At 38.1% G+C, this 13,778-nt stretch overlaps 1 protein-coding gene and 1 non-coding gene across 2 annotated transcripts in view; both read right to left on the bottom strand.

Annotated features, from left to right (window-relative positions):
* WDR43 (WD repeat domain 43) overlaps positions 1-13,778 on the bottom strand; it is a 46,618-nt gene that overhangs the window by 27,573 nt on the left and 5,267 nt on the right. Inside the window, exons 2-5 of the mRNA XM_049651907.1 lie at positions 11,802-11,939; positions 6,653-6,774; positions 1,606-1,726; positions 444-583 (exon numbers count right to left, since the gene is read on the bottom strand). Of these exons, the coding sequence (XP_049507864.1) occupies positions 444-583; positions 1,606-1,726; positions 6,653-6,774; positions 11,802-11,939 (521 nt within the window). The remainder of the gene's footprint in view (positions 1-443; positions 584-1,605; positions 1,727-6,652; positions 6,775-11,801; positions 11,940-13,778) is intronic.
* On the bottom strand, positions 1,138-1,222 carry LOC125937836 (small nucleolar RNA SNORD53/SNORD92). The gene has a single exon (XR_007462523.1). It is a non-coding gene; the product is annotated as a small nucleolar RNA SNORD53/SNORD92 (small nucleolar RNA).

Here is a 13,778-nt window from a genome sequence, read left to right on the forward strand (position 1 = left end):
ATAGTAACAGCAATTACTGCAAAAAAGGGAAGAAGAAAAAAGGGGGGCACTACTGGGCATTCTCAGACATATCCAAGAAATTAAATGTCCTCAGTAAAACATCAGTAAATAGACATTACTGCACTAACCCAATGGTCCTTTTTCAAGAAAATTAGACATTATCCTAAAATTTTTTAAGAAGGTTATTTATAACTTGCCCGGTCACAAAAATATTCAGACCCCTCTACCTCTAGGCAAGCAAGATGTGGTACTATGATACAATGCTCTTAAATTTTTCTCATAAAGTCTGTTTTTTAGGCAGGCTCAATTCTTCATTACAAGTCAAAGTAAATCTAACGTTAAATACAATAAAGCAAGTCTCACATTCATCATTTATATTACCCATACAAGCTGTGACAGATTCCTTCAAGGCAACGCTACCTCCCAGGCCCGAGACTACATACCAGACGTTAAGTAGCCGGTCATGCACTGCTCCTGACAGGAAATAAAGGCCTGTGACCCCATCAAAGGGTTGGCTCTCACTAGGAGGTCTGACAGTAGTGAAGACGAGTGAGGAAACAGGCGTTGCATGTCCTGTGAAGTGCTAGAGAGAGTTCAGTCTCGTTTAGGAGAGGACACAGAACAGTGACAAAAGTGAAGAGTCCTTATGGACCATAAACAATACAGATGATCCATATATGAAATCAGAAGTCCAGACTAAAGGTAACAGCTAAATTTAATTCTAAATAACTGAGATTATTTGTGCTACATTCCATGCACTTTCAAAAACTCCACCTGAGGGGTGCCTGGGTGGCTCAGTCAGTTAAGGCTCTGACTTCAGCTCAGGTCATGATCTTGTGGTTCATGGGTTCGAGCCCCATGTCAGGCTCTGTGCTGACAGCTCAGAGCCTGGAACTTGCTTCAGATTCTGTGTCTCCCTCTCTCTCTCTCTCTCTGCCCCTGCCCTGCTCATACTCTTTCTCTCTCTCTCTCAAAAATAAACATTAAAAAAAATTTTAATAAAAAAAATAAATAATTAAAACTCCATCTGAAAATCATCATGCCCTAATAACTGCCATGGCCCTACCCACAATCTTTATTTTTTCCATCCTGCATTAAAGACCCACTTAATTCTATCCATGTTTAAGGGGCGCCTGGGTGCTCAGACACAGCCAAGGAATTGTAGGTCTTCATTTTACTCTCAGTGAGTCGAAACCACAATTTTAAGGCATCATCACAGCACCAAATATACACCCCGTAGCACACTCAAAAATATAATACTACATATCCCCATAGTCAAATACTGCAAATGTAGTAAACACAAGATGCAAGGAAGAAATCAAACCTACTATATCATTATACAGCAGAGTAAAAGATTTTTAATTCAAATTCTACTTATTTGTTCTATTCATTTCTCAAATGCATGTGAAACGGACACATCTAACCTATTAAATATCAACACACTGGATTTGGAAGCTAACTTTCATCTTCTGATTCTACTATTTGATATGCCTGAAAATAACAAATCTGTACTCTCAAAATGACATTCTATGGCTCAGACTTTCTGCCCTTCTCCATACTTACTCTAGACAAATGTTAGGCTTACAACTAATTTGATTCACTCACTCTGTAGATTTCTTTGGTCTCCAAAACCCATAGTTTGATTGTTCGACCAGCTGAAAGCAACATCTTTCCATCTGGGCTAATACACAGGGAACTGACGCTGCTGTTGTCACCTTTCCATTTGCTGTAAAGTGAAGAGAAACAGAAACATCTCCATGAATGGGGAGAAAACTTTATTCAGAGCAAAAAAGTAACAAGAAACAAATAAGGTATTAAAAATACCACTTAAGGTTCCATGCAATTATTCCCTAAAAGCCTGTGTAAGGTGACTAACCTTGAATCTAACACTAAGGTAAAGCCTACTCAAAGATTTTCAAGAGGTACCAGAAAATGGATGAGTAAGAGATTTAATACAAAAATGGGTAGCTGTGTATCCTGTGTATGAGGTGGATTTTGTTAATGCCCAGGAAACTACCTGGCTGGCTGGACCTCCACAAGTCCATCCTATCCCCACCATGGTTCCCACACTATGTGGAAGCCTGGCCTTTAATTTACTTAGCAGCACAAATTACTTCTCAAGCTACAGTCCAAAAAGGTTATTTCTATCTCAAATCAACATAGGTGCACTCCCATCTGACAGAGTAAAATAAGTCAAGTATAGACGATCCCCTTCTAATACCTGAAATATGATTGGCATGAGTCTTTGTACTTTGTTGCACACATTAATATTTTTATAAACAAGGAGCTTGGTTATTCACTTATAAAATCAAGAAATAACAGTAGCAATCCTCTTACCAAAAGACATGAATTATAAAGTAAAAGAAAACACACTGCTCTGCCAATCACATTGGAATATGTCAAACTACTCATTTGGGAAAACAAAAGTAGATTCCTCTCTTCTACTACACACACAAAAAACTTGACTAATTAAACTAAAGCTAACAGATTAAAAATAAGTATTAAAAAGTGCACAGGAGAGTGTTTTTATAATCCTGTTTTAGGAAAGGCCTTCCAAAGCAATTACAAACCAGAAATCATAATGGTAAAAATAACTTGATTTAAATAAGTAAAACTTCTGTACCACAAAATAAGTCATAAATTTAAAACCAAAAAACTAGAAAATATCAAATATATATACTACAGGAAAAAGATTAATACTCAGAATACATAAACAGCTCTTTATATTTAAGAACTAGATCAGATTAAAAAAAAAAAAACCTCAAAAATACACAAAAGATATAAACAGGCAATTCATAGAAGAAATACAAATTGTCAATAAACATGAAAACACTCACCCTCACTAGTAATCAAGGAAATGCAGCAATAATACAGGACACTTTTTCCTTCACCCTTTTTTCAGTTGCTAACATTTTTGATAATTTCTCAACAATTCCCACAGCTTCAACATTTTATATTCATCATTCAACCCCTATTCACTTAATATACATATAAAAAAAAGACATGATCACCAGCCTGACAAGTGTCCCTGAATCTATCTCCTCACTCGGCACTGAAAATGCTAGCAAAGAGCTAACACCACTGCTGAGCTCCCTCCCCAGCCTCCATTAAGAGCTCTGCAACTCAAAGTGTAACCTCCTACACCAGCATCACCTGGGAACTGAGAATGGACTCCCAAACCCGACCTAGACCTACTAAATCAGTTCTATCTGCACAAGTAACTCACGTGCACATCAGAGCTTGAAAAGCACTAGATCAGAAGATTCCTCTCTAGGAAATGTGACCGGTGCCAAGGTAATAACCCACATATACTGACATTCAAAGGCTTCCCCCTCACTCCACAAATGAAGCCCAGCAATTGAGCTGCCACCTACACAAGCCTTCCAATCAGTTTCTTCATGTTTCATTTTCAAATAGCAACAGGCAGCCAAGGATCCCCCATCATTTCAAGAATGCCTTTAACTAACATAAAAGACAGAAGCTAAAAATCAAACAAAAATCAACACATCCTCAAGAGGGAAATCAAACAAAAATCAACACATCCTCAAGGGAAATGTTCCTCAAGAGGAACAAAAGAAAAATACTTTAAAATCCTGTAATTATTATCTTCAGAGAGTTAGAAAATATTATATCCATGAAAGCAGCATGATGCAACAAAAAAGAAACATTAAGAGAACAAAAAAAAAAATCTCCCAGAAATTAAAAATATGGTTAGAGAAATGTAAAATTTCAATAGAAAATTTGGAAGGTAAAACTGAGGCAATCTCCCTGGTAACAGAAGAAAAAGACAAAAGGGAAACTAAGAGAGAACAAAGAAACCTAAAGGATCAGTCCAGGAAATGTAATATCTAAGTTACAACAGACTGTACTAGAGAAAGATCAAAAAAACAGAGAAGATGAAATTATCAAATACATGCTACAAGAAAAATGAAGGAGTGCCTGAGTAGCTCAGTTGGTTAAGCATCAACTCTTGATTTTGGCTCAGGTCATGATGATCTCACGGTTCATGATAGAGCCCCACTCCCCTCTCCAGCCCAGGGTTTTGCACTGAGGGCAGGGAGGCTGCTTGAGATTTCTGTCTCTCTCTCTGCCCCTCCCCTGCTCACACTCACTCTCTCAAAATAAATTAACACTAAAAAAAAGAAGAAAGAAAAATGAAGAGCAATTTTCCTCAAAAATGAAGGAAAAATAACCAATGAACCAATGCTTCAAAATCCTGAAGGAGAATTACTTCCAACCTAAAATTCCATATCTTCAAACTATAATTAACTGTGAGGGTACAATAAAGGCGCTGGTGGACAAGCAAAATCTCAGTAAATTTACCATCAACACACTTTTCTTATGAAGCCACCAATTCATGTGTTTCACAAAAAAGAGAGTAACCCAACAAAGAGAAAAATGGGATCTAGGAAATAGAGTTCCATTTGACAAGAGAATTTTCAGGATGATAAATATAAGAAAATCCCAGGATCCTCACTGTTCAGCAGACCTTGAAAGGTGACTGAGAAGTCCTCCAAGAAATATAATATAATTAACTGAATAACTGATGTGCTCCAAAATAACATGCAACTGTGAGGGTGAAAACGAGCTAACGACAAGTATATACAAAACTAAGCAAATGAACAACATGGAAATTATAAACCCCAAGAAAAGCAGAGTTTTGTGCCAAAAAATATAAACCTAGTAGAGTACAAGGCTTATCTGTAATAATATTTAAGCAGTCATAATGCAAACAAATAGCCCTTCATCAAAAAATTGTGATGGGGCGCCTGGGTAGCTCAGTCAGTTGAGCGTCCAAATTAGGCTTAGGTCATGATCTAACAGTTCGTGAGTTCAAGCCCCACGTCAGGCTCTGTGCTGACAGTTCAGAGCCTAGAGCCTAGAGCCTGCTTGGGATTCTGTGTCTCCATCTCTCTCTGCCCCTCCCTGGCTCATGCTCTCTCAAAAATAAACTTAAAAAAAAAAAAAAACAAAAAAAACTGTGATGTTGGGAGAATGGAGAGGGTGAGAACTAAATCCTCATCTTCCATAGAAGTCAATACATAGTACCTAAAATGGTACACAATCCACTGACAGCAGCATAGGAATGCCAAGAATGGAGCTGGGAACACAACCCTATGAGATAGTAGTGTGCATGAGAGCTCAGGCTCTGACCCAACCATTTCTCAACTGTAAAACAGGAACAGAGCCCACTCACAGTGCTGTGGTTAAATACAATACTGTGTAGAATGCACTGAACAGAGCCTTAAACATTAGTCCCTACGTGAAGCACCTAACGTTGTGAACTTTCACCCATGCAGCATTTTAAAAATACAGTTGTGTGGCCCCCACCCCAGACCCAGTGGGTGGGAATCTCCACAGGTGTTTCTGACAGTCATCGGTGGGGAAACTGATGCAACAGATAAATGGAGACAAAAACTTACTGAACCTCTAGGGAGATGACCTATTCATCTGCACCTCCCACCCCAAACCCTCATTCAAATTCTAAGCCTCTATTCACAACCCCATCTGCTGGCTCTTGACTTTCATGTATTATTTCAAATTAGACTTGTTTAAAACTCAACATCCATTTCCCTCTTCTGGCTATAATTTCTATGAACTGTGCCACACCACTTGTCTAGTAAGTTCACAAAACTGAAAATGGTTACATTTAACTTTTGTCATTTAATTCCCCTTTTCAGGCTCCCCAAATGTACTTAGTTGCTATCTTCTTCATTCTCACTTTCCACTCTTACCATCCTACATTTAAACTACCACAACCACCTAGAATCTGGCTTCTCTGCCTTTGAACCTGCTCCTTTCCATATACTCTAGACAGTGCTGGCAGATCACCTTTTCCTAAAGCATTATCTTGGTGACTTTATTCCCAAGACATGACCTTCAGTGGCTCTCTCCTGCTTACGACATAGAATCCAAACCTCTAAGTAGTTTTAATATAGTAGAAAAGCACTGTACCAGAATTCAAGACAGCAGGATATGAACTCCTTCCCTGCCATTTATTAGTTATAAGACCACAGGCACCATTATCCTTCTTAGGGTCCTTATCTACACAAGTTGAACTAATTCAACACTTACTGAACACTTACTATAAAGCCTATCACAGGATTACATGCTTGAACTGGAAGAGTTGGTTGAGATTTTTTATCTATGACAGTTAAGGCCAGATTCTTAATACACTTTGGCCCATATCCTCTACCAGTCATTATTCCCTAGTACATAAATCTTCCAATCTTTCACTTCCTTTTTCCCCAGACTTTGGTCTTGCCATTTCCCCACCTTCCTTCCCCCATCCTCTTCTATCCAAATAATACCTCTCCCAGAACGCCCAACTGAAATCCCTTCTCTTCCACCAGGCCTTGCCAACACTATCCACCTCATTTGACCAGTAATTACTTGCTACCTTATGTTTTCTCTTGTGCAGTTATTTGACTCTTGCATCATTTATTTAATGTTTATGTACTAAAATCTTGCATGCCTGATTTGATTTAAAGTTCCTTGAAAAGTCTATACCCTCATTAGTATCTACATTCCCTGTGTCCAATATCAGACTTTACCTACAGCCAAGAATAGTCTTGATTTATCAAACTCTAATGAATTTCCAACAGTAACCAAGTTACCCCTCCAATACCATAGAACCATCAATGTTACTCACCACTTTACTTTGCATGTCTGTGTATTCCATTCCACAATGTGTTTATCATCTGAACAACTATATAAACAGCCATTGTCTTGATGCCACTGTATGCAATTGACCTTGTTGTCATGTCCACCACTCTAAAGGTCAAAAAAAAAAGTTAAAAGAAGAAACTCATCTTATAGAACATAATTACACCCTGAAATCATTACAAAGAGTTAACAAAAAAGACAGGCGTTAACCTAACCAAAAACACCCTACCCTGCATCTATCCATTTCCAACATCAAAAATGAGATAAATCAGCTATAAATACATCAAATGTTAATTTTCCCTTCTCTGCTTCCCTTCTATGTTTTTACATACTTCCACATCATAAGTCAAAGAATGCTAGTCCTAAATGCCACTTGCTTTTCACAAGAATGCCAGCACTAAGGCAAGATAAAATACTTCATGCACAGTGGCAGAAAGTTTGTGACACTTGAGTGAACCAGTAAAGTCAAATCTTGGAGTTTAAAGTCAGTACTTCAGGTAAAAACCACATCTAATCAAAACTATCCTTGAAAATCCCTTTTTTAAAAACTATCAAAACCATCTCTCAATAAAGAAATCACTGTTTCTTCAAGTAAACACGAAATATCTCCTTGTGTTAAGGAAAATACGATACGAACAAGACTTTAACATACTCAGCATAGCAAGATGCTCATTCACTTAGAGGCACACAGGAATGGACATATCAACTGGGGAAGAGCAAGTTCAACTCCCCCACCCACCTCACACACATTCTGGGACAAACTTATTCAGCAGAATAAGGTGAGAAATCATCTACACTAAGCAATTGTGACTTTCACTCTACTTGAATTCACATCAATTAAACGAATACATGAATCAACATCACGTACATATGTAAGTTAAGGATAAAACTCAAAATCACTACATCTATTACATAGATTCTTCCTACCTCGAAAGAAAAATAGTTTTAAATGTTAAGTTCAAAGGCATCTGGGTGGCCTAGTCGGTTAAGTGGCTGACTCTTGATTTTGACTCAGGTCATGATCTCACAGTTTGTGGGATCGAGCCCCACATCAGGCTCCACAGGCTCCATGCTGACAGCACAGAGCCTGCTTGGGATTCTCTCCTTCTCTTTCTGCCCTTCCCCTGCTCATGCACACAAACCTTCTCTCTCAAAATAAATAAACTTTAAATAAATAAATGTTAAGTTCAGATACTTCCTTTCGCTAATATGAGCTATCCACTCAAAGAACTAAATCCTGTATCATAGGATCCTATATCATAGACACATACACAAAGAACTGAATAAAAAAACATGCACAGATAAATTCCACTGAAAGAATTTAGTAAGAAAATAAAATTTTCAGGGACACCTGGGTGGTGCACTCAGTTAAGTGTCTGACTCTTGATCTCGTCTCAGGTCATGATATCACATTTCATGAGTTCAAGCGCCACTTTGGGCTCTGTGCTGATGAACGGAGCCTGCTTGGGATTGTCTCTCCTTCTCTCTGCCTATCCCCCGCTTGTTCTCTCTCTCCCTCAAAATAAATAAACATCAAAAAAATTTTTTTAAAGAAAATAAAATTTTCAAAAGTAGTAATCCAAGAGATATAAAGCAAAACAAAGTAACATTTTCAGTCTGTCCATCTAGCAATTTGCTTATTAGCATTGTAATACCCATAGTGGTAAGGTTGCAGAAAAAAATAGCACTATCATACATTGATAGGAGCTAGTATGCCCTTTTGAAAAACAATCTAGCAACTGTACATTTGTTCATTCACTTACATAGTCAATAAACATTTACACAATACCAATTATATGCCAGGCACTGCACTAGGCCAATATACTAGGCCAATACCATATACTATTACATCTAAATCCCAATAAAAGCATGCAAGATAGGTTACAGAATACCCATTTAAGAAATGAGAAGACAAACTACTTATCCATGACCACATAACTAGAAGGATTCAACCTCAGGACAGACTAGGTCCAAAGCCTGATCCCTTTCTATTTCACCATATCATCCCAACACTCTTTACTCTGACCTCCTTGGTTACTATTTAATAAACTCATTCCCTATTAAAGATTTATGTATAGAGGCTCCTGGGTGACTGGGTCAGTTTAACTTCTGACTCTTGATTTTGGCTCAGGTCATGATCTCACGGTTCATGGGATCGAGCCCTGCCATCAGGCTCTGCACTGATAGCATGGAGCCTGCTTGGGATTCTCTGTCTCCCTCTCTCTCTGCCCCTCCCTCCACTACACACGCAGACACTCTCTCTCTCTGAAAAATAAAGTTTTAAAAAAAAGATTTATGTATAATCCCATGAAATACCAAAATGATCTAAAAAGGAGTTCTAGGCTCCATCAGCATTATGTCCACAACCACAGTAACTAAGTAAAGCAACTATCACACTGTACAGATGGCTAGGTACCTGCTCATCACAAGACTGATAAAATCAAAGGATGGGCTCCCAACTACAGTGGGGTAAAAGCCTACACGAAGATCACACTTGACTTGGAGAGGAGGGAGGAAATAAAGGAGATTCCCTTCTTACTAATTATACCTCTAAATAATTTGTTTTACAGTTGTGTTTTTATAATCTTTAATATGAAAATAAGTAACATACTTTTAAATGCAGACTTAAAATCAGACAAAATGTTTTATCTATCAAATCAGCTGGGTTTCTGTTAATGTTATTGCTGGTTTTTTTTTTTAATTTTTTAAGCATTTATTTTGAGAGAGACAGCACAAGTTGGGGAGGGGTAGAGAGACAGGGTGAGAGAGGATCTCAAGCAGGCTCCATGCTGCCAGTGCAGAGCCCAGATGTGGGGTCTAAACTCACGAAACCATGAGATCATAACCTAAGCTGAAACCACAAGTGAGACACTTAACTGAGCCGCCCCAGGTGGCCCAATGTTATTGCTGTTTTAATGGGAATATTCAATGGTGGAAATAATGCTACTGGAATACAGGTACAGTCTTTTCATTGCTGACATAAGTAAAATTAGAAGAATGTTTCTAGAAAAGTATTTGTATACTATGCCTAAAATGCCTTAACATTAAAACACTCTGACTCATTACTTACAGGTAATTTTGGGAATGGAATCCATGTAAACAGATAAAAAAATGTGTAACAACAAAAAATTAGAAGCCACCTTAACAGTAATAGCTAAACTGCCAAGGGACTATCCAATTTAGTGGGATTTCAGGCAGTCACTGAAAATGTTTATAACTAGTTCTTGAAAAATACGAAAATGTTGTAATGGATTTAAAATTTTTTAATGTTCATTAATTTTTTTGAGAGAAGAGAGGACAAGCAGGGGAGGGGCAGAGAGAGAGGGAGACACAGAATCTAAAGCAGGCTCCAGGCTCTGAGCTGTCATTGAAGAGCCCAATGCAGGACTGGAACTCAGGAACTGTGAGACCATTAACCTGAGCTGAAGTCAGATACTTAACCGACTAAGCCCTGCTCATGTTGTAATTTAATGGAAAATATCAGGATACGAAATAAGTAAGAACTGTATTTCTTAAACATGTACACAAAGAAATGCACAATCTATTAAATCTCTCTCAGTGGTAGATATAAGAGTAATTTTTTTTTCTCTTTTCGACGTAATGTAGTCCCAAATTATGTATGGAGCATGTTACTTAAAAGAGAAAACAGGAGGGCCGCCGGAGTAGCTCAGTTGGTTAAGCATCTGACTTCGGCTCAGGTCATGATCTCAGTTTGTGGGTTGAGCCCCACGTCAGGCTCTGTGCTGACAGCTCAAAGCCTGGAGCCTGCCTCAGATTCTGTGTCTCCCTCTCTCTCTGATCATGTTGTCTCTCTCTCTCTCTCTCTCTCTCTCTCTCTCTCAAAAATAAATAAACATTAAAAAAATTTTTAAAAAGAGAAAACAGGAGGGTGCCTGGGTGGCTCAGTCTGTTAAGCGTCCAACTCTTGATTTCAGCTCAGGTCATGATCATTCATGGTCATGAGTTCAAGACCCTCGTTGGGCTCCATGCTCAGCGTGAAGCCTGGTTAAGAGATTCTCATTCGCTTTCTCTCTCTCTCTCTTAAAAAAAAACTAAAATAAAAGAAAAGAAAAAACAGGGGTGTCTGGGTGGCTAAGTCCGTTAAACATCCAACTGTTGATATCAGCTCAGGTTCATGAAGCTCAAGTCAGGTTCTGGACTAACAGCAGGGAGCCTGCTTGGGATTCTCTCTCCCTCGGTCTCTGCCCCTCCCCCACATGCACACACACTCTCATACTCTCTCAAAATAATTAAACTTTAGAAAAAAAACTTAGATTAAAAAAAGAAAAAACACTGCTTGATTCACATATACAGAAAGCATTCCTAAAGAAAGAGAAAAGTTCAGCAAACACCAAAAACATAATGTAGTAGATAATGTCTGAAACAAATCATTGTAAGTTAAATCACTGTCCTGTAGTATATATTTGCTCTGTGGTACTGGGGCTAGGACTCCAAACCACATTCTTGCTTTGCCAGCTGTACGGCCAGTAGGCTCCACCAATAAGGGGTGCTAGAGGGAGACAAGGCTGGAGGAAGAACAAGGGACCTGTTCCTTCCTGTCTTCTAGTGTGTATCAGCCCAGACTATCTTTACCCCAACAAGGCAATGCTTCTAGCAGCAGCTGAACCCAATATGCAATTTTTCCAACCCCTGGAATAGTCTCCTCCCCTCCTTTCAGAGACACTAGTAGTCAGCTAGAGCTCTGTCCTCAGAGGTCTGGACCTCAAGTCCATGGGGCCACTCCTCCTCAAGAGACAGCAGCATAAAAAGCAATACCTGTTCCTTAAAGGTCTGAGTTGCAGCAATAATCCCACTGCCTCCTTTGTTCTCTGGCCCTGGAAGTGGTGAGCTCTTTCCTGCAGTCACTGTTTGTGATACCTTGAACTTATTACCTCTATTTTAAACCTCATCAAAAGTTCTTCGTATTCTGACATATCATGAAGATTACGTTACCTGTCACAGCTATTAGCAAATATCACTATACACAATTTTAAATGTGGGGGCAGAAATATGTGCCTATAGTACAGATCCTATAGCATTATCCTGAACTGTTGTTTTTAATAAATCTCTAATAATTTCCCCACCATATTTTATATACAATATATGTCTGTGCACATACAAATATCTATACTTACTATCAATTTACTGTGTAATTCTCCTTTTACTGTACTGTATAATAAAATACTACCAACTGCTGTACCAAGAGCCAACAAGTCAATCTGGTTACTCGGTCCTATAGCTTCTGATTTCCTTTTTTTCCTCTGGGGACTTTCCTGGGGGAGGGGGAAGAAAAAAAGAAAAAACAATTATGTATTTCAATACAAGACATCATTAATGCATAAATGCAAATGCCCACTAGACAACAAATGAAATGACTGCTACCAAAAGACACTTTAAAGACAGGGGTGGGGGAATTCACTCTCAAATGCTTTCTTTCTCACTATTTAGGGAAAAAGAAAAAAAACTACTCCAATGAAAAGAAGAGCTTGTAAGTCTCAGTCCCTGCCTCCTACCTCTCTGGAAGGGAGGGAGTAAAGACAACAGGGTATGCTCTTGGTATTCTCTTAAAAGATCCATGCAGCCTCACTGCTGCTTCCACTTCTCAGAAATGAACCACTCCTGATAGGTCCAAGCCTCCACTCCCAAGCAGAGATTATAGACCCAAGCAACCAACACTTTCCCTTTTCCTCTCATCTTTCCTTTGTGTTCTACCTTCATTCCCAGGAGGGGACTCTAATGTTTTTATAAACACACATTTATTTCGGTTTCAGTCAAAAAAAAAAAAAAAATCATTGTAACTAATAGCTCACACTAGAATTGCTCTAGTGTGTGAGAATTAGGGTTAGTCAGAAAAGTTCCATGCAGTCTTGGTGATCCTAATGACTTAAGAGGCACAAGTTTCAATCTAATGTCTAATGCCACAAGACTTCTTTGATTTACTTCAAAAATAATACTAACAGCTCCCATATGCCAAAAACAATCAATGATCGCATCACATCAAAGTATATTTATAATGCTGAAAATGTACCATTTCAGAACTTCTCTTCCATATGTTTTTTTAAATTAAAGCTTGCCAGCCTGTACTTTAGCATAAAGTGCTGAGAAAGCCATTCTTTTAATATAAAACATTGTTTTAATATAAACCACTAACCCTGGAAAAAGAACATATTCTCAATAGTGCAAGATCTTTGCTCTAGAGCAAAAACAACAGAAAATTTGCCCCAAAAGCCACCAACATAAACTATGATGTTACAAATACATAAAAAATATCAAGGAGGAGATTTATACAGCATTTTCCATTTTTTTGAGTTTTCTTATGGGGCTGTTACATTTGAAGAATTTTATTCATTTGAACACTTAGGTCACAAAAAGTAAAAAGATTTAACAAAAAATAAACTTTTTATATATAGAAAAAAATACACATTTTGCAAGTCCTGAGGAAATGTATCTACGTTAATAAACCCCAAAGAGAAGTTACAATTAAAAGCCAAACTATAAAAGTCTGATGGTCTTATCAGTAATTTAATTTGCTTAAAACACTGAAACCTTAGCACAAGCAATGTCCTATGTCCCACCTTCAGTTAAACAAATGTCTAAAGCCAAGTCTGAGTGATCCCGCAAGGCAGATGTGGTCTCTGCACAAGGTTATAAACACAAACACCTATTTCAGGCAAGGGCAGTGGGGGAAAGTATACCAACCTCCTACTACACCTCATCAGAAAACTCTTCTCTGAAAGATTCTAGAACTTATTTCTCCAACTCTTGGTTTTCCCAAATCAAATCAAAATTATCCACACTGAGGTTTCTAATGTGTGAAACATATGCTGGTCCAAATATGTATATGTGTTTTTGGAGATACGAATTTGCACTAAAAAGCACAAAGAAATTTTAGAAATTAAACATTAACATATTCAAAGCCCTAATTTCCCCATCAACAAAATCTGTATTTTGGGGAGAAGCAAGCAGAGACAAGTGGAGGAGCATCCACAGAACCTATGCCCAATTTTGAGGATTACTGGTCTAAACCTAAATAATAACACAAGTAACACATCTCAAAGAACTACTGACTCATGCATATTTTCTCTGAGTTGGACGATCTTTTTAAAAATCAC

This window comes from Panthera uncia (assembly GCF_023721935.1).
Source record: "Panthera uncia isolate 11264 chromosome A3 unlocalized genomic scaffold, Puncia_PCG_1.0 HiC_scaffold_12, whole genome shotgun sequence".
In the NCBI taxonomy this organism is placed as follows: Eukaryota; Metazoa; Chordata; class Mammalia; order Carnivora; family Felidae; genus Panthera; species Panthera uncia.